A 22,683-nucleotide genomic window follows, 5' to 3' on the forward strand; every position below is an offset into this window, starting at 1 on the left:
CTTTCTTTATGTCATATGTTTGCGCCTACCATATATTGTTCAAATGATATCTTCATTAAACATTTTGTAATATTAATGTCAGAAATGGATGTTTATGAACATGTTTAGATTGCTTTAGGAGACATAATTTGATTTATTTTTCACAATATCTGCCTTATTCTGGGATGAATATAAAATGATGTGAAGTTGTTTATGGGATCTGACTAGTTGCAGTCCAGCATCTCATAGTTTACACCTCATAATTTGCAAAGTTATCGACAGTCAACCCACATGAACCTGACATGACCACCAATAAAATAAATCATTGACAAGTGAGAGAGACATGACACGACCAGTATATTGAGGATGGTCATAAAAAATGTCAGAGTTATGAAAACTTTTTCCGGTACAACAACAACAACAATGAAGAGAACAAGCAACAATAGAAGTACATAAAAAGTCAGTTTATGGCTAGCCATAGTCTTAAAAAGTGCACATTGCTCTGCTTTTATAATGGATATAAATAAAAATATAATCAAAGTTCGTCTCTGGGCGCATTCTTCACTTTTATATACATATTTTTTTTGTTCATCCTCTCCTCATTCTGAGAAAAAAAAGTAAAACATTTTTATTGTGTACAATCATGAAGTAAAGAATAAGTTTCGAGACAAGAGAGAACAGAGAAAATAACATGGCATTGTAAATTAAATCATAAAATTTCAACTCCATTTTTCGCTTTATCCGCTGTATTTCCCCAAAGGAACAGTTTAAAGTCGGTCGGCTGCCCAATGATTCTTTCTTTTATTTTATTATTTTCTGTTATTGACTTCTAAAACTCCTTCTTCCTCTGCCTGTTAACCTGTCTTCTCGTACTCTATCATTAAGTCATATCCAAAAAAAAAGCTGATTTTTATTTCTGAATTCTCAATGATTATAAAACAAAATTTTATTACTTCTTTTCTGTACATCGTAATGACAGTGTAAGGCATGTTAAGATTTTTCTATATGAAATCATAAAAGATCAATGAAAATCAATGTTAAGCCTTTCTGATTAATACATAGTGTAGTGAGAATGGTGAATAAATGAAATGATGTATGGCAAGTAGCAATCAATTGCAATGATGATGTAAAGAAAACAGACAAAAAATATTTAAGGATTGAGGTAAAGTCTGTTCTGTTGTCTAGAGCATCTTCACACAAGAAAAAGAGAAGAGAAAAAAAGAAGGTGTGACCAATCATTTGTAAAAATAAAAATTAAACATCAAGTGCTACTGTATTTCCATTCATTTCTCATCTTACCACACAATATCTTTCTTTTCTGCTTTTTTGGAGATAAAGAGAGGCAGAAATATATAATAATATTTCATATAAATTATAGCCTTCGTGCTTATTCTTTCGAAAGTTTGTTTCCTTTTCTTTATAACGAAATTAAACGTTGATTTAATTATACATTTACGTTTGCATGCATGGGAAATATGGATATATACTCTTTTTTTTCTCCCGCATTTCTTACTTATTGGATGATGCCTCATGGTTGGATCATAAAAATACATAAACCACAGCATAAAATGTATATAAACGTGAAGATTGAATCGATGCTATGCAATGGTGGATTTATTGTCTTGATTTCCTTCTTCTTACTTTGTGGTACAGCACAGTATGTTTATTCTTTTAATTCTTACTTTTTCATGCTAGGAATGCATTTGTAAATACTAAATAAGGTCCATCAAGATGGGATTTAAGTATATACATCCTAAAAGGTCTATTTACAATTTCTAGTTGGAGACTTGGTTGTTTGGAAAGAGGCAAGCATGAAGTTGATAGATACAGTGTAGTATTTGGTATTGACATATTAAGGTTGAACATCATTTAATGACGCACATCCTATCTCTATATTTGTATCACCATGAACATCAAATACAATCTAGCGATGCTTACATCCTCACAATCTCCAAAAATATCAATTTGCTCTCTGATTGTCATTTCCGCCAAACCAAATCAGATTAGCTCTCATTAATTCGATTTCATTAATAGGAAGATAAATGATACTTGATATATATCATTAATTTGCTAATTACAAAAATTTTAGCATGATAAAATTGTTATCAGTCTTCCTGATGAAATTATTCCACGTAATTCTTAAACGCACAAGTAACCCGACCCCCCTTGCATGCTACTTTCAACCGATTATAATAATTTTTTATCGTTTACTTCTCATTCAACAAGTTAATTTGATGCAAATTAATGCAACAATTATCGTAGATCGTAAATTTGCATAAATTATTAACGATTTTCGCACAAATTTGTCGTGCAATGTCATAATTATATGTGTAATAATATGTTTGAAAAAACTTCTTCGTTTCACTTTTAAATAGTTTTTTATTCACATAGAAAAAAATATCACAGAGACTTCTTGCTTAATGGAAAATCTAAAAGAATCATGAAAACAATTAAGTCAGTCTAGCTCAACAAGCCGTGAATTTATGATGTATTTTTTACACATCAAGTGAATACGTTTCTTTACCTCGTTCTCGCTAACACTCTTTTAATTTATTTTCAGTGTGGGTTTTGGATGGTAAGGTATGCAAGGTATGTAAGGTCATATTGTCTTGCAATAGGCTTCTATATGCTTGCCCAATTTATTAATTTAACTTATGTTGCCAATTTTTTATAAATATACGTATTGTAGAGACATACAGAGACAGTATTTGGTATTGGAAGTTGGCAAGCGGTAGCCAGCGAAAGGATCAGTTCCAGGCGAAGTCTGAGGAATGCCATGGATCACAATTGATATGTATATTCAGCAAAGTTAGCGGATAGCGCAGAACGAATACTTAGTGTACAATAATTTAGTTTACAGCACAATCCAATGCAAATCATCAATCATCAATTCCTATTTTAGGAATCCCTTTAAATTTCACGATGAATGCGCTTTAAATCACTGTCAATGAAAGCATTTATTACAAATTTTACTGTTTTTGTTTCTGTGATTTTCATGTCGTAGTCATGTCAAAGAGGCATACACAATGCCATTCATGTTTTTCATTGTAATTTACATTTATGTGCATATTCAAAAAACTGCACTATACATTGTTTAACATTTAGGTATGATGTGAATGAAAAAAACTATTCTCATTTGTTATTGGTGTCGCTAAGACTTGAAGTGCTTTAAAATTCAAACAACAAACAATAATAATCGTAGGTGAATGATGTTCAAGTCGACTTATATGTTCCGTTTATACATTTTTTTAGTTCCCATCATAAATAATACATTTATGAATGAATAAACGTTTACGATGTGTCTGCTAAAATGTGACGATGATGAAACGCGATGGTAAATAAAAAAAAAATTAAAATGTCGAGAAATGCTGTCATCATTAAAAGAAATGATAATACTCGAGGATATATAGGAATATTTTCGTGTATAAAGATTCAATTGACACCCGGTGAAAATAAAAACATGGCGCGATAAAATAATAAAATGTGATACAATTGGTGTCATATAGTAAAAATAGTTTATGTTTGTGACAAGGATTTCTATTCAATTCCTTATTGTGCAACATTTCCTTCACAAACAAACAAAATGTCTCCCTGCTGTGATAATATGCGGTTTAAAAACATAATTTCTATGTGTAACAATAGAATTGGAAATGTTTTTGTTAGTTTAACATACTTTGTATCCTCTAGTCATCGTAATAGGAATTAAATATTTATGCACACCACATTTACTTCTTCATTTACTCAATATGCCAATTAAATACAAATTTTCCCCTTTTTAAACAAGCAGCTTTTTTATTATTATTCGACTCTGGTTCTCATGAATCAAATACTCACATCATGACGATAGTAAAATTCAATTTCATGTGTGTTTTGGCCTTTGTTGTTTACAAAATCAGTTGGAAATTTGTTTTTTTTTCTTTTCTTCTCTCATCGAATCCTCCCATCGCATTCCCATCCGTCTATTATGGTATGGTAGAATGAGAATTATTTAAAGAGAGATGTGAATAATTCTCGAGGATGATGTCGATTTTGAAGATCAAGAAGAATTGAAATTTGTCTCATACTGATGAGAACTACTTTTTTTGGGTTGGCAATAATTATTGGAATTGTATGTGACTTTATGGGATTTAAAATAGTTCAGAAAGAAAGGTTTAAAGAGTAAGGATTGTTCTAGAATTCTGTCATTTCAAGGTCCATGACTCTGAAAGCTACAATTTTCTCTGTCTAGTCCACAACCTATGACAACAGTTGCTGATGTTATGAATCAAATGATTTAGATCATTAAAGCAGTGAGCTAGTCAAGTCATCAAATTGCCAACTTGTTTGAAGACTTTCAAAAACAATAAATTCAGTCATTAATCCTGTCATATACTTAAAAATATATTTTCCCACCATTCACACAAACTGCTATAATTCTCCTGTTATGATAATTTATTGTGCATCAAAAAGTGCTTAAGATGGCATTTCTCAAAACTAACAAATTTCTATTCCTATTTAACATCCTATTTCACTAGCCACATAAAAATATAACATTTAAATTTATAGTATTCCTATTATGATCGCGAGAAGTATAAATAAATGAATGGAATGACTAAAAACGGATAGTTATTTGAGATATGTTGATAAATTCCTTTGACTATAAATCTTCAGCGAATATAAAATATAAGACACATTCAAATGAATGTATATCTCTTGTTCATACTTTACAAGCAAATTTCTTATGTCCAAGAACTACTTACTACACTTTTGCTTTGGCTTCTACATCAAACATTTTGTGTTATCGTATAATAAACAAGCTGACGACGACGAATGGATATAAACAAGAAATTATTTTTTCATTTCATGTGCAACAGAGTGAAACTTTGTCACCCAAAAAAGAAGCGAGACAGAAAAGATGTAAAAGAAGAAACACGTAAAATTGCAATAATTAATTTTTTAGCAAACAGCACAATAAAAATGCTATCGTCACCTTTACATCGCACACTTGATGTTATGGTGATTTGCGTTTTATATCCAGACAAAAAATCTACCTATTATAATTTGATGGCACTCTTATATTTTTATTATTAATTCATGTAACAAGTAAAATGGATGGAGAAAAAGAAGGTGAAATAAAACAAACCGCTCATTATAATGCATGGAAAGCATAAAGTGTGTTATTAACAAATTACTAGTAAGAGCCACGATGCAATTGCAATAAATAAATTGTTATATTCCACCTTTTTTTGCTGGATATACATATTTATAACAAATATACACATACAATTATTATTATTGTGATTATTGTCGTTAAAGAAGGCACTGTGGCATGTCACAGCAATTATTTAGAAAATCTCTTTATATTTCTATTTATTTAAAACTCATTTATGGCGCCCATGTCGTGTAGTGATAGAAAAAAGTTCTATTTTCTTCATCCTCACTTTCCACATTTCCATAATTTGGTAATAAAAATTTTTCATTTTTTTTAGACAGCAAGAGCATATCTATCATAGAATGTGTCTTAAATGAAAAAGAAAAATGACTAACTGGATGAGCATACTTGGCCATAAACAGAGATAATAGCGTGCCTGCATTAATATTCATTGATGGTCATAGCTTTTTTGGAAGATTTTCCACTTTTATCTTTTTATGACTCTAAATGTAATAATTCACTTAATAAATTAATTGTTGCTCACGCCATAAATAATCTATCCAGTTAAGAATTGTGCAGACGAAGAAGAAGGAAGGAAGACTAAGGAGAATAAAATAAATTTCGTATCAGTTATCAGTGAGTGAGCATCGCAGATAATTAGTCTATGTCGCTGAAAATATGAGGCCATTTAACATTCATTCTATATAGTCTGATATAAATCGTATGCTTGTTGTTGCTGCCTTTAGTGTTTCACTAAAGTCGTAAGTCTATAAATTTGTCTAAAAAAAAAAAGTTATTATAAATGTTCTCTTTTATTATTTATGAAGGTGAGCACAATTGAGAACAGCAACAGAAAAAAATTTCACATGAGAGGAAGGAACGGATTACTTTGTGGATTTTCATAAAATACAAATAAATATTTACTTATGTTTTAATTTTTTTATTACTTATGTATATTCACTTTATGATAATTTATTGTGTGTTAGATGCTCAAGCGATAGAGAAGTCAGGTTTATTTTTTGTGAATTACCGTCACATCTGAAAAATCATCAAAATGTTATCTTTCACCTCAAAATTTTTAGAGCTCTTTAAATCTCTTACTTTATGATGTGTTATGGCAGATTATATGATGAGCGTAAATGAAAAGATATAACTTAATTTTATCTCAATTTCTCCTTTCATTTCTTTTATTTTTTGATAGACGTGTTGATCCATTGAATGATTTCTCTTCCTTCTACTTCCAGTCAGTCAGTCATCATACACGAAAAAGTTCTCACTCTATAGTATTCTTTTCCGCATATGTTTGTATTACCAGTGACGATTTAAATACTTAGCAAAATAAACATTTCATCAGACAACACCAAATATGAACATTCATCATCTGTGGCAAGACGTTTCATGTGTCCAATGTATTAAAATTTGAGCACCTTATCTACCGCGCCATAAACTATTAAATAATTCATAAATTCAGTTTTTTTTCTCTTTACTGCTGCTGTTTCTTACTTCTTGTTATGAGAACTTATTTTTGTGAATTTTAGGGCATGAGGCATTGGCACTTTTTCTGTACTGACTGGAATGCAATTTGGTCTGCTTAATATTTTGGGTTTTAGGGCTAATTTTGGATTCTATTAGATTCTAGTTAATATTTTTAGAGCTAGTGAGTGCATACACAAGGGACATGATTGCTACTTTAGTTCTTAGGATGTACATCACATTTGATAAGTCAAGCTACTAGTCAACCTGAGTGATGAGCGTCGAAGTGATAAGCACTAAAATACATTAATGTATACGAGCAAACGATCATTTTGTTAGAGATCAAATGCTTGACATCTCTGTCATCAAGAAAATCCCAACTGTCTGAATCATTCCAACTTCCCCAAAAAAAATTCCAAACATCTATCATCAAAAATGCGCTAAAATTGTTTCTTAAACACGATGATATTCATAATTTTTTCAGAGTCTACTTTTTCATTCCATTGTTATGCTTTTTTTGAATGAAAGGAAAGGAACAGAGAAAGAGAACAAAAAAATAAGCCAAGATTAAAAGTCAGTTAAAGGAAGAAGTTCCTCCATCGTGCCGTGTTTGTTATGCATTGCATCAAGTGTTCTTATAGTTCTTATATTTTTTTACAACTACTGCTCATGGTAGATGTTAATCTTGCGTAAAACATGCAAACATTTTATGACTAGTCGGAGTGTCCGCTCATTTTGCCGGATGGAAAATTTATGATGTGAATATAGCAGCTGATTTCATTTAATATAAATTTTTTAAAAAAGAATACCTGCAGTCACTACGGTTTTTTTCGTTATGAATGCGGAACATACGTAGGGGAAAACTGTTTGGATAGCTAAAACCAACAGAAGTAAGAAATCTTTTATTAATTCATATATTTATGTTGCGTTAACGCTAAGTATGACTCAAATTTATATAAAGGAATAATCACCAGGGTGGCGATACAGTCAATGACTTAATGAGCAGGAATATAGTAAATGATTTTTTTATTTCATTTCGACCTTTTAAAACATCATCAATTTAATGTTCTCTTCTCTTGCTCTTCGTATATGCCTTATGGCTCATCATTATCATCGTCATTTTTTTCATCTCATTTACTTAAATGTATTACTTCTTATACTGCATGCATTACTTTGTTTTTATTTCCACATTAAGAGCAGAAAACATGATTATATTAAGAAATTAAAACATTTAATTGTTATAGCCACTTCCAATAGCTGATGGAAGCATCTTGTGTTTGTTCATGTTAATTCAGAATTAAACAAATATTTCTCTTTATGATAGCGGCATAGGCATATAAAATAAAGTAAATTATTTTAATTTGAATAAATAATTTGATGCTATATAGCAACAATAAATAACAAATTATAACAATTAACTCTCTCATAACTGCATTCTTCAATTATAGTTAAAGGAGAAGAAAAAAATATATAAAATTTATGTACATATAATTTATAACGAGCTCTAGTTAAACAGCACTTGCGATATATGAAGAGATTTCAGGTGGAAACATTGTACATTGTAAAAAATCTCATTACATGTTTAAATGTTTGAAGCGCAAAAAAAACAGCACTAACAAACAGAGAGCGAACATATAGATTTGAATTCACTTGCGTGAGATTACAATGCGACGATTTACATGCCTTTTTGATTGAAAAATATTATTATAATAATAATTTCAAATAGAATTGTCTGGAAAGAATTTCTCAATCTTTTTTTCAGTAAGATCGTTATCAATCAACTTTATTGTTGCAGCAACGTTAAGCAGAACTACCTTGAAATTAAAATTGTTTTCTTAGAGTTTGTGTTGAAAGTAATATTTATGAGGTTTTCACTTTGAGGGGAGTTGGTGTATTGGATGTTGGGTGAGTACTGGCTGAAATGCCCTAATTGATACTTTAAAGCCTTTAATCCAACCCGGAGGAGCTCCTCTAAACCTCTTTTCTTAATACCATATGAATGCCATTTATACTTGACAGTCATATGGTCTCTGAAACGGAGCCTTCTTCATTTGTTTGGCTCAGGAACTGTATTGGCTTCGAGTATAGGAGTGGATTCATTTTTATTTGAACTTTCCATGCAGCACAATGCAGTTAGAGGGCCGCTATAACGACAAGACATAAAATTGTCCTAACAGATACGTAACGGCTAATTGCAACCCATTTTTATTGAACTGAACATTCTAATTGCACTGAAGTAAACGTTAAGTCTGTTTTGATGAAGCCAGTGCCATCAAAAATGCGCCATGACGCACGTAAAATCCTCAACTTACAATTTATTAAGACTTTATTTTCTATCTTCATCTTTTTTTTATTATTTTTTCTACACTAAATAATAATTTAAATATTTCTATTCATAGGACTAAGCGCCGCATGATGGTCAATGTTGTTATTATTATTATAATTTTTGAAAGGTATCAAACCATTTAAACAATTTTGAATATTAATATTCATGTTTTATTCAAGCATAATCACATATTTCTTAATTTCTTCGAGTTATCCCAAAACTAATTTTAATATTTTATTCAGAGCTGAATAAGAAATAAATTTTCAGTCTATATCTTTATATTCCTCATTTTTTAGTAAGTCTCATACGTAATCGTATAATACACGATGTGAAATCTGATACGATATTCTTATTTTTTTTTTTTGTGTATACACTGTAGACAAGTTACATGAAAGAATAAACAAGTTGAAGCTCATCGCTAAGGTCAAAAATATTGTAACAGAATGAAAATAAAAATCAACTGAATTTTTTACAAGATAAAAATGTTACGTTATCATGATCTTTATTTTAAGTCTCTTTATTTTTACGTTTCTACAGTTTTTGAGAGGGAGAGACTTGTAATGTCTCTGTTACCACTTTCATTTCACATCTCGCGCCAATCTAACATTTATTATGCGTGTTATGCTCGACAACAACAGATATTCTCATTTTCATGTTATTGATGGTTTTCGCGAGTTTCAAGTGTGAATGACAGGATGGGATACTTTGAATTTGTAGTGCAAATCTTAGGAAGTAACATTGATATATCAAAAGCGATTTAGGACTTGGACTATGAATTTAAATGCGAGGAAGGCTCAAGAACTCGTAGGGACAAGCTATTGATAGAGATATCAAAGCATTTGGTATCGGTAGTTGGCAGATGGAAGCCAGCAATAGAGCCAGCTTTAGGAGACATCTAAGGAATGTCATGGATCGCAATTGATCTGTCCGATCAACAAAATATGTACGAGTAACGGTTGCTCAGGCTTCAGCACTCATATTTAGATCCCCAGCAATTTACTGCATTTCAAGCTTTAGCCATAAATCAAGATTCCCATCCTATCAAGTGAATTTTCTTTATAAATAATGAATAAATTAATTTTATTATCGCAATTTTGTCAAGGTGAAATCATTCTCGTCTGTGTGTAAATTGCCATGTTATATGTTATATTATGATATACTGACATGTGAGTATAAAATTTAAAAGTGAGAATTAGGGTTTCTGACAGCGGTTAACCGTTAACAGCATAACAGCGGTTTTTATCTAAAAATGCGGTTAACGCAAAACAGCGGTTATTGAAAATTAACCGCTGTTAACAGCATTTTTATATGTAAAGGCTTTAAATAAGAAAATTTTGAAAAAAAAAACCTTTTAGCTATTCAGATCTTTAAGATCCAGAGCTGCGCTAGGGCGATACGCGGCTAATAATTGTTTAACGAGTGAGGAGGCGCCAGACACTCAATAGACCTACAGTTTATAGTGGGATTAGAACCACTCCTTTGACGACATTACTGCCTGTAGCCTTCAAAGGAAGGCAGTGAGCCGCGTTTCCACTACATATGATTCGAAAAAGCACATGTGAAAAATTTCTCATGCCCAGTCTCGAACTCATGATCGACAGATCGGTGTTGCAATAATTATGTACCGAAGTACTAAACCATTCCGCCACCGAGACACTTCGACTCACGACAAGAAAATTTTGAAGGCTTTTAATAAAAAAGTTTTAATTTCTTTCTGAGATCTCTCTTCTTTTGTAAGAAAATGCGAGTTTTGGATGAAAATTTTAGTCTAAAATTCCTTTGAAAAACTTGAAAGATTTTGGGAATTTTTTTTTAAAGTTTTCAGTTTCTTTTTGATTTTGATTAATTTCTTTACTTTTGTAGGTTTAGACAACCTAATTTAACCATACGAGGCAAATAAAAAGAAAATATATCAATGAAAAGCTCATTAGCATAGTAAAATTGTGATATTATAAATAATTCGCAATAACCGCTGTTAACCGCGTTAACAGCTGTTTTGAATTTTTTCATAACAGCATAACAGCGGTTATGAAAAAACGCGGTTAATCAGAAACCCTAGTGAGAATTAAACGACAATATTGCTAAATTCTTTTGCACATTGCTATAAACCTTTTTTATTACAATCCATCAAAATGTATAGCCAGTGTAGTTTCTCTCGCTTAAAAATACTTGAAATTTTATTTGATTTGACGCAAGGTTGTTTTACTGCATTTTTTTCTACTACACTTTTTACTTGTTGTCATTTAAAAAACGCAATGTTACTGGTACGTACGTCATTTAACCCATTCACCCACACGTGTAAAGGAATAAATGTATATAAATATTTCAAACGATACATGTGTACTTCGGTGCCAGTGAGTGAGTTGTAAATTGTCCATCTTTCAACTGTCATTCTACAACATTTCTGATATTTCACTGTCATGACATTTAAATTGCATCACGTAAAATGCGCACAGTACATGAAATGGTATAATTGTAGAATTACCAAGCATTTGATAGATTAACATGTTGATAGCTCATGTTCTACCATGCAAGTAGTCTTTCGTAGAGAATACAATTTAGCAATTATTCAATAAAATTTCTACTTTATAGCAAAATCGGAATAGAGATCGGAAAATTATAATGGCAGCATCCTTTACTATATTTTCGATTGTCACTAACATGTTCTGTCTTCTTGCTCCATTCATGGATAAATAAAATTTTTATTATTTGTTTTTATTTTCATATATCCAGCAACAAGTAATTTGACTCTCAATTCTTATCTCAAAGTTCTTTATTTTCACAATTCTTTACTGTTGCTGGATATTGCTTTAATTTTGTTCTCGATAGTCATCAATCTACAAATAATATTAAATTTATTATCTCAATTTCACTATCTAGAATGTATTTGTTCCTCTTATTCTTATAAATGTATAATTTTCGTAGCCGATCACACGGTAAAGATAAAGTGGAAGCAGAAGCAAGAGAGATACCACATGAAATATATGTGGATGGGTTTTAAAAACAAATAAATACATTTAAATATATAAAGTTCCATAATTTATTAATTAATAAAATCATAACAATAAAAATTCTCAATTTTTCTTCTCGCTCCTTTGCCATACAAGATGATGACGATGATGATGATGATACGATATGAGTATCTGTAAACACGAATATCACAGTCATACAAGTTGAGGAACAGAAAAAAAAGAGAAAGAAAATGTAAGAGAATCCGCATACATGGGAATGAATTTCAGCGCATTTTTCATATCGATGAAGGAAATCATAAATCTGAGTAGAATTTCAAGAATATTGGATTGCTATCTGCCTCCTTCCAGATACTATTTATTCATATGAGGAATCATATCTTTAGAAATTCAGTAAGGATTTATTGCAGAAGAATGAAAGTTTTAGAGTCGGAGTCGTTCATCTTAAGTTTCTATTCGCAAGAAATATGTATACGTGTCCATAACTAGCACAAGGTTATGCATAATACCAGGTCTGGCACCATTGCAGAGTTACACCTGCTTAGCGTCGGATTTTAGATTGACTATGGGTAATGCAAATCACAAGAGCTCAATAAAATATCCCCAAAAGATTAAGCAGTCACAACACTCACTTAAAACATTTGATTATGGACATAGCGCTACACATAATCTCCAAAATAGCGTTCATAAGCAGAATATTCAAATACAGGCAAAAGACTCTTCGCTTCTTTTTCTCAATCCTTACTTAAAATTCATTTTATTATGTTTTCGGTTAAGATGTCACCATAAATTTGATCAAAATTTGTCTTTCACCGCAGTAGGCGCTTCTTCTTTCGGTTTCAAATAAAATAAACTGTTTTCTTTAGAACTATAAACAATAAAATAAAAATTTCATTTCAACCGATGCGATGCGCTGTAAGTTTTCGTCGTCATAACAATATATTCTGTTTTTTATCATAAATAGAAATAATCAAGAAAAAAAGAAAAGACTTTAGTGTGTAACCTCTGAATTATGATTATATGTTTACTGATATGCTAATTTATGTTTCATACTATTTTGGATATTTCTTGAAAAATTTATGCAAATCTATTGGCTGTCATTTTGATAACCCCCTACCTGAGAATTAAGATAACTTTTGTAAGATAATCTAGTAAATTAAATGATATATAATTTCTTGGTTGCCTTCTTCAATCTCAATACGCTAACACCAGAATGTGTTTCTGTGTCTTTCTTCTTTATAGCAGCTTTATATTATTTTTTTTTGTTCTCATTCCACTTCAACACACCAAATATTTGGTATGAATAAGAATGAATTTATCCATATTAATATTTATGCTATCGCCTCTAAGATAAAAATCTTTCTCGATGAAAGAGCAAGAGACAGAATCTTTGAATATTTATAAAGTGATTTTCGTGTTCTCGATCCCAAAAAATCAACTTGAAAATTAGATAATGTTAATGTCATTCAATAAAAATAAATTATAATATCATTTGTACGATCAAACAGCTGAAAAGCTGTTGTCTGATGAACGCAGTATATAGATCCAAACAACAATAACAAAAAAGGAATAAGAATGAATGGTTATTGTTTTATTCATCTTTATTCGTAACCCTCCATTGCATTGTGATGATGAGATTTACACCGTGAAGGAATTTAGTTTTATGAGAAGAATCACCAAAATATTTCATGTTAGGTCAATGTGCTCATGCAAGCAATAAAAAAGAGACTAAAAAGTCAAATAACATAAAAATCGTGTCCTTTTTTGTTCCTCCTTCTTCTTCTTCTTTTTTTATCAATTGAGTGGAATCAGTAGGTAACGAAAAAAGGATCATCATGTCTTCATTTCTTCAATATGTCCCATAAAAAAAATATTGTCATCTTTTATGTCTCTTGTCCCGAGCGGTAGATTGTGAGAAAGGCGAACTGTGGCGCTATTAAAAGTATTGTTGGTGATCTTTTAGGTAATTCTTTGAAAGAACATTATAGTATTGAGTAAGGTCAATTCCCATGCCACCAATTTTTCTTGTAACCAATTCCTAATATCTTCATAGCCCATTTGTAACTCGGGAAAATTGAATAAAAATATTTATAGGCAACAGAATCAATTGATGATAGGCAAACAACTTAATTCTTTTATATTCTCTATTATAAAATAGCCTTCCCTTGTTTTATGTCTGCGTATCTTTTTTTATTAGACTTAAAAAAATCTTATAAATTTATTTCAAATTATTAGCTACGAATCCGCCCACCATAATTTTTTTGTGTGATTTTAAATTTATTTAAATCACTCAATTTCGCTTGTGTTTACAGACAAACTAAACTAAGAGAAACGTTTTTAATGTCGTTGCTTCTAATGAACTTTTTCACAAATTTATCTTCATTTGTTGCTCTAAATTTATTCAACATGTTTTTTTTTTATTCCTTTTTTTCTCCCAAAAAATCAGCAATATCGTACAAATATTGTCGATAAAATAAAATAAAGTCAACAAAGATGTTAATCTTTAATGTATTCTTTGTTCCTTAGTAAAGTATCTTTTCATTCAGAAATTAACATAAAATTTCGATATGTCTTAAGACTCGATTTCCTTTGAGATATGCTTAAAGTCTGCGCACAAGAGAGTTAAGTGGGGTCATCGTCAAATTACGGTTCAGATCCGTTCTGACAAGATTTCAAACAGAAGGCATTCTTATAGTTTTCGTCCCCATTTCTCCCACTACACTTCAAATTCCTGACCCGTACCTAAATCCAACGATGCTTAGAGACTCAACTTTGGCTTGATCTCGTACATTAAACAGTCGAAGTGTCCGAAAAACACAAATTTGGATATAACTGGATTTGAACCTCTTTACTTATTTGATCAGCAAGGCACTGAACTGCTTTGGAAAACCATAAAGAAGGATCTTAAAATTCCAATTTTATGTCATGTATAAACGACCCCTAAGAGGATTTACGGAAGATGCAAAAAATCGAATTCATTCACACAATAAAAAAAATTTTAGTGCTTCTCTCTGGCATGTTAATCGCCATCTAAATGCACATTTCTCATAATGAGGGGAAACCTTTCGACAGATAAATAAAAATTTAAATAATTTATCATTCTTAAATCGACAGTCAATTCTTTTTTGTTCACGTAGGTGGTAAAAAGTTTTGTTAAATATTTATTTGGCTGAGTATCTGACTATAAATAACAAACTTCATTCAACCTTGGGAACAATTTTATAACAGGTGCATTTGTGCGATCAACATCGAAAGATGTACGGTTTAAGAATTTATGTCCTTTTTTCATTTCAACTATTTCAATTTATATATAAATGTATCATAGTGTTTAAAAATACCAGAAACGCTTCCCTCTTATCTGATCTGGGTACGAAAGACATATCCATCGAGACACATTCAGAAAGAAAGTTATAAAAAGTTACTTATCTATGATATTATGTCGTCAATCTTAAACTCTCAATTTTTTTCTCATTTTTTGGTGTACTTCAGTGTAAAACGTGATTTCTGTGAGTTTATGTATATTTTTCATAGTCTTGCTTGTAGAATGTGATGAACTTAGCGCATTTTACTCATCAAAATTAAATTATGAATATTCATTCTGAATTCAATTCAAATCTCATGTAAATTTGATGCAAAAATCGAGATTCTGAAAATGCGGAATACAAAGTTAAAATTTAAAGGTTGAAAGTCAGCAATTCAAACTAATAGAATAAGCATTCTAATGGATAAATTAAAGAATCATTTTGAATTTTTATTTTGTTGATATTGGGGATTAAAAGATACAGACTCATATAAACAGATTTTTGTTATAGCTATAAAATCAGCATAGAAAGTGTTTTAAGCTGATGAGTTATTTTGATACAAAGAAGTTGGAAACAAACGATTTTACTAATTTTACTGTTAAATCTAAGGAATCTCTCATTAGTGCCATTCAAAAAGTGCAGTTTCCAAAAATGAATTGTGTAGCTGAACAGCCAATAATCGTGGATCTAAATAAACAAGCTTCTAATATTTTTCTCATTGCAGAAATGTGCACTAAAAATCTTCATGTCTTCTCGTTTCTGTCTATTAGTTACTGTAATAGTAATTGCTGTGATACGGTTAAATTAACACGAGATGAAAAATTGTTCAGACAAGCTTGCTCATTTTATGCATTAATGCTTCACTTAAACTGACAATATTTTTTTATACTTTAGCCTTATTCTCATTTTAAAGTCTTAATAAATGATATTCTTCCTACATATTTCATCCTCAAATAATAATTCAATTAGGTTTCATTATTAGAATTGATGAATGCTGAGCTACTGTTCATGCTATAAAGAGGATTTTGAATAATCAAAAAAATATTTTTGTACAATGAAGAAGCCATTGTATTTTAAACTTTACTTCCAATGAGAAAAGAAAGAAAAGAAAGAATTGAAAAAATATCAAATCCTCCTAATGCCTACAAGAATAAATCGCTTTAACTCTTTTTATGAAGAAGCGATTGCTTACGATGTTTTAATATCAATAATATTGAAAAGTCACGTTTCAACTACGGGTGGTCAAACAGAATATGCTGAATATACTACGTTCATATAGAGATATACCGATGTTTGATACTTCATCCACCATGTCGTTCGATTAATTTTCAATGGAAAAAAGAGAGAGTTCAGGAGCTCACGAGAGGTCTTGCGAATGAGCAATAACAAATAACAATAAAAGGGAAGCAGAAGTTAAAAAAAAAACGGTAGAATTAAAATTAAGAAGTTTTTCTCAATGTCCTACGAGTACACGTTATTCTCATTCAAGCAAATGAAATTGAAACAGACAATTGCATTTTGACATGATGATCGCTTTGTGGGATCATTTGGATGTTACATCACAATTATTCATCTCTCGAGAGCATGCTCTTAACCTGCTAGGGCTAGATACTATGGAAAGAGGTCGACCAAGTCCCTATAATAATGAGACCTAACTAAAGAACAATCCATTCGATATATCTCCTTTTCTTTCACTTTACTTGTGCTTTTATGACCGTAAAAGGTTAAGACATTTCTCTTCCGAAAACTTCCTGGAAATTTTTTTTTATAATGTCCATTGTTTTTCATTTCTACTGCACATCGCAAAGTTCAGTTGGAAATAAAATGAAATGTTTTGTTTTTTTAATAGACACATTCAAAATGGGATCAATCTTGATGTGACATTTTTATTTATATAAATATAAGCTTATTGCCTTATCTTAATCGCTTTAACGCCTCCGAAAGAGTGAGAAATGAAAACGCGAGTCACATCTCTAGAGCTCTCTATTATCATTTACAAATATTGTTCAGTAGCTTGATCATCGTCATTGGAGCATCTGCACTTCGCGCATGAAATGTTTTGCGCTTTCGTATTTGGATTAATTTGCACACAAGTAAAATTTATGCAAAAAGGTATAAAATGAGGAATAATTAATGGCTTATCTTGCCACATTATGCAAGATTCTCTTTTTAATTTCATTTTATTCTACTTTTTGTCTTACTTAGCATTTGCAGTTGCAAATGAAGAGCATGTATTTTAATTACATTTTGATTGTTTTCACGTTTGTTTGACAATATAATTTCACTAAGTAAGATAATTTATAATTGCATAACGATAATTATGATGATGACGATGAGCATTTTAATGAATTTTTTCATTTTGACTTCAACTTTGCAAGAATTAAACTCTTTTTGCCTTGTGGTAAGAAGGTTCTCTTAATCCACAATATGATATACATTTCTTTGTAACTTCAATTTGACGTTATCTCTCATGAATATAAATATTAATGCTGAAAGTAATTTCAAGAAATAATTCGTACCTATATGTATGTACGGACATAACAGAAGTAAAAACAATAATAACTTTATATATCGTGTCTCAGTCTCAAAAGCAATTAAAAACTATATAATAATAATTTTCATGATTATTTTGTCTTATGGCAATTTTTTTTTAAATCGTCATTGAGTAGTCTGACTATATCATCAACAGATTTTCGCATTTATATTAATCTTTATTGCAAGAGAAAAAATTGTAGACTACTGCGAAATTAAATCAGTAGGATGTCATTGAATGTAATACCATAAATGCTGCTGTTGATGTTTTCAACTTGTACTTTGATTTTTTGACTCAAACTGCTGCAAAATTGCACTTTATTGATCATGAAACTTAAGTGGGTTTATAACCTGGCCACAAATTATTGAACAAATTGTTAAATGTTTGTAGGGACACTAATTTGATGACATTTACAGACCCAGAATGCTCATGGCTTACAAATGTTCGAAAATCGCAGTGTTCGAAAACCACAGGTCAGCATGACTTTAGGCTCAGAGCAGATTTGATAAAATTCTGTTTCAGGCTTGTGAATAAATATTCGACCATTCCTACAAAATTACTAGAGTAGTCACTGTCATGGCTATGAAGGCAAATACATTGAACCGTTTCTAAACACTTTGAATTCGTAAATAGTAAATCTATTGAGACATTCAAAAACACTTCTCAGATCAATTTCAAGACAAACAAAATAGACGCAATTAATGCTCAGACAACAAACTAAAAATATAACATTTTCATGTCAATTCCCATTCAATTTTTTGTAGAGCATTCATTTTCTAAACTTTCAAAGGTCATGACTTTGAGTTAGCATTATTGAACTATAGACTCTAGAAAAAGAACATTTATCACATATAAATTGTTGGATAGAATTAAGGCACATGAAGTGCACTCGTTGTTCTTGTTTCATTCAATTTAATTCTCAATAAATTTTTTTTCGAATGCCTTGCGTGCTTAAGAACGTGAAAAAGGCTTTAAGTTAGTAGTCAGGTAATAATAACAATAAAACAGCAATAGCAGCAGCAATACACATATGTTTTTAAAAAAAATATAGAAATAATGTTTAATCTTTATGATAAATACAGCATTTTCATACATTAAAAATGCTAGTCCATAGTTCCTTAATGAATATTCATTTACAATCAGTTCTTTCACGTCTTTCGCTTCAATGCCGTGTTTTATTTCTATAGAAATCCCGAAGACTTTTACTTCTTCGACTATTTATGGTATATAATTTTTTTTCAATTTCTGTACTATTGCAGTTCAAATAATTCATGTTTATTTGCAATATGCCCTGTGTATGCTTTGCAGATATCGATGTTCTTACACGTTATTACACCTTATATCTATGAATACTGCTTTTTTTTCTCAGAGTCATTCATAAATGATGAATTTTTAGAAAGAAATCTGGATATGAGAATATGCAATGAGGCTAAAATGGAGGGCCTTATTTAGAGTCGAATGGACGTCATGAATGTACGATCCTTCTTACATTCACTTATGATTTAAATTTTACGATTTTTTTCCTACTCAATTTAAAATTTTTCTTTTCCCACACAATAGCTACAGCAACAAAATAACTACAATATAAAACTAAAAGGGAACTCACCTATAATAATCATTTTTACAGTAAATGTTGCCCTCACGACAAAACAGCGATGTTTGTCCATCGAGTGCATTCTCACAAACGCAACATTGCAAGCAGCCTGAATGCCATTTTTTATCGATTGCTGACAAATAAAAGCGATCCTGTTGAATGTGAAACATGAGGCGCACGCGAATCCAAATGAGAATGAAAAAAAAAAGGAAAATGTTTTGAGTGCGAGTCGGAAATTAATTTAGCAGTCATTGATTTAATTAATTAGCAACTAAATGGTCTATGATAGCGAAAATATTCCTTTTATTTAAGTAGCGTGCCAATTGCTACTAGCATAATAGCAAGTGCAAATGAATCAATTGAAAAATCTCTTACTTTGTTCTTTCTATTTAATTTCAAGAAAGAAGAAAAAAATTTACACAAAGTCTGTGTCTTGTGCACTTGCTTATTTCTCTCTGTTGTACATTTTTTTTGCTTCTTATTTTTATCTCTCATACCTGAATTAATCGACCACATCCAGCGCATTCATCCGCATTATTTCCTAATGACGACGATGATGTTGGAGGTGCATCGATCGATGTTTCGGGACTACTTGGATTTCCAATTGGTTCCGTCTTTAATCGTAGTACTGATGGACTTCCACTTCCATCACATTCATTATTATTATTGTTATTTATGCTATTTGGTGGTGTAATTGTTTCCTTTTTACATTCTGTGAAATAACTATTGAATCCAGTGCTGCCATCTAGACTATCATCCTGACTTCTTCTTATGCTTTCGTGGTCAAAACTATTAAATTTATATTCATGGTATAAAAGACGTTATAATTATTATGAGAATGCAATGTATAAATTGATGATAATACATACTTTTGGCAGGAATCAAACATATTTGCGTGATGATTTGTCATTAAATTTTTATTTGATGATAATTGAGGTGATATAATGTGATGTTGTGGTGGCATATTTGTGTGATGTTGTTGATGGAATGGATGAAAATGTGATGCCGTTGATGACGAGTTTGGAGGTAAAATTGTTGTTGATGATTGAATATGTTCGTTACAATTATGATCACCGATCGTTGGGCATGTTAAGCAAGACGGACGATGAAGAAGATTATCTGCTGTTGTCGTACCCAACGGTGTGTAACATTGTGATGATGCTGAATTTAAAACTGTCAGATTCCCTGTCGTTGGACTCGCATTGTTTCTCTCGTGTGGACTAAAAAATCTTGCGCTCTGTTGCTAGATTATAAATAAATAAATAAATAAATTTCAATGTATACTCTGATGTCTGACAAAGGGGAAGCATAAAAAGGGCGAGAACAAAGTGAACAAGCTAAACAAATTTCCAGTGAATTTTGTCTAAAACTTACAAATTATATATCAGAGAAATTTTCGGGTTAATTAATTGCAGCAATTTTACATTCTTTCATGCATTTCGTTTGAACTTCTTATTTTATTGCTTGCTTGCTTGCTCTCTACATACTAATCTACTTGCCGTCTTTTTTTCCTAAGCCGGAAAATTTTAATGAGTGCCATTTTTTGTCACTGATGCAATACATTATATGCGCATACACACATATAATCGCGAGAGTCAGATGAAATACAGAACATAAAGAAGAATCGCTTTCAATAAGAATCGCATGTGACATGAAGCATTTACCGAAATTTTTCTTCTCTTTTTTTATTATATTACATTTTTTTCGCAAGCATATGCGAGATTCCTTAAATGACGCGAAGATTTTTTTTTTCATTACTTTATTGTATGCAATTCGCAGAAATTTCGTTGATAAAGTTTTATGACTGCTTTAGAAGGAAACTTTCTTGCATACAAGTGCTACATTCTACAACTTATGCTTGATATGAGCAACAATCGGGCAAGACTAAAAATCTGATTTCTTCTCTTCAAATTAAAGCCAAATAAATCATTCGTCGATGCCATTTTTCATCTTATGTGAAATGAGTTAAGAAGAAATGCAAAAAGATTCATTTTATTAGATCTTGAAAATATACATACATTTATAATATCTTGAAGTGTCTTGTGCATCAAAATAAAAATTTCCGGAAACAAAAATATGTAAGATATTTTTGCCGGCGTTGTGATGTAAATGACAAGATGACTTTTCCAACTTTTAATTAATGTAAAAATGAATTTTAAATAACATTTAAGTTATTAATATCTTCCAAAAATAAAGTACGTGAATATATAGGGCATGTGATGTCTCGGTAAATTTTATGAATACTAATGAGACTGAGTCTGGTATGTTCAAATGGTTAGCAAAAAGTAGAGAGGAAATCATAGAATTCGTCTCAAATTTCAGTTATCCTGACAAAAAACACTGACCTGCAGCCTAGAACGAATTATAAGACACAGCCCAAAACTGAAATTCTGCGCATCTAAAGTATAGATCATGTTCTTAGACGAAACCTCGACAATAATTGACACTCAAGTTAATTTTAAAGAATTGATTGCAATTTATTTCAATACAATCCAAAATGTGGTCAAGCACACTTTATTTAGAACAATGTTGGACCTTATAAGTCAAACATTTATGTCTGAATTTAAACTAGGCTAAGCTATATTGAAGTATGTATCATATGAATTCCATAGAATTTCAACATATTTCAGACCAAAATAATTCAGAATTTTTAAGAATATTTACTAATATTGCCTGAATATGGAGCTCATGTCTCGTATGTTGTTGACTTTAATAACTTCAGTTTAGAGTACCACAAAGACAGTATACGACACCGATCTATTTCCCCGGTAGAATTTATCTAATCATTAGACCCTAGACAATCCATATTTTCCCAAGCTATTGCTGCTATCATTAAATTTAAAATTGAATGGTCATTTATGTAAGCTTACTTCAATCACCGCTTTGAACTTCATTCCTCAATAAAGAATGTTTATTTCATTAAATAGCTTATTTTGCTCTTAAATAAAGAAATAAATTCCATCCATAAAAATGTAAGTACAGAAGTGAAATAAAGTAAAAAAAAAACGAGAGTAGATGCAGATGTCTTATGTTAGATAAAAAAAAATAAGAGTCTCAAAATGTAAGATGACTGCATTTCGAGGAAATGTGTCGCTACAGTATTTCATCTATAGATAAATTCTAATTATCTTCTCTTTTTACGTGCGTCTCCAATTCTGATTGCATGACATATAATATACGTCAACATAACATATTAAAAAACATGATGGAAATCGTTTGTTAACAGGTTTTTATCAAAAGACGATAGATTTTCTCATTTTTTAGTCGATGTATATACTCATGTACGAAAAAATAATACGAATAAGTTGAACGTGTAAGGGAGAATAATTAGTGACATAAAATCACATAAATCTTGAGCACAGTGAATGAGTGAAGC

At 30.8% G+C, this 22,683-nt stretch overlaps 1 protein-coding gene across 2 annotated transcripts in view; it reads right to left on the minus strand.

Annotated features, from left to right (window-relative positions):
* Positions 1 to 22,683, minus strand: part of ap (apterous) — a 36,045-nt gene that overhangs the window by 10,103 nt on the left and 3,259 nt on the right. For both annotated transcript variants that reach the window (XM_070645843.1, XM_070645844.1), the window contains 3 exons: positions 20,177 to 20,550; positions 19,805 to 20,096; positions 19,320 to 19,459 (listed from right to left, as the gene is read on the minus strand). In XM_070645843.1, the coding sequence (XP_070501944.1) occupies positions 19,320 to 19,459; positions 19,805 to 20,096; positions 20,177 to 20,550 (806 nt within the window). The remainder of the gene's footprint in view (positions 1 to 19,319; positions 19,460 to 19,804; positions 20,097 to 20,176; positions 20,551 to 22,683) is intronic.

Source organism: Chironomus tepperi, unplaced genomic scaffold, assembly GCF_022539635.2.
Source record: "Chironomus tepperi strain 1889 unplaced genomic scaffold, CSIRO-AGI_Ctep_v1 contig_354, whole genome shotgun sequence".
Taxonomy (NCBI): domain Eukaryota; kingdom Metazoa; phylum Arthropoda; class Insecta; order Diptera; family Chironomidae; genus Chironomus; species Chironomus tepperi.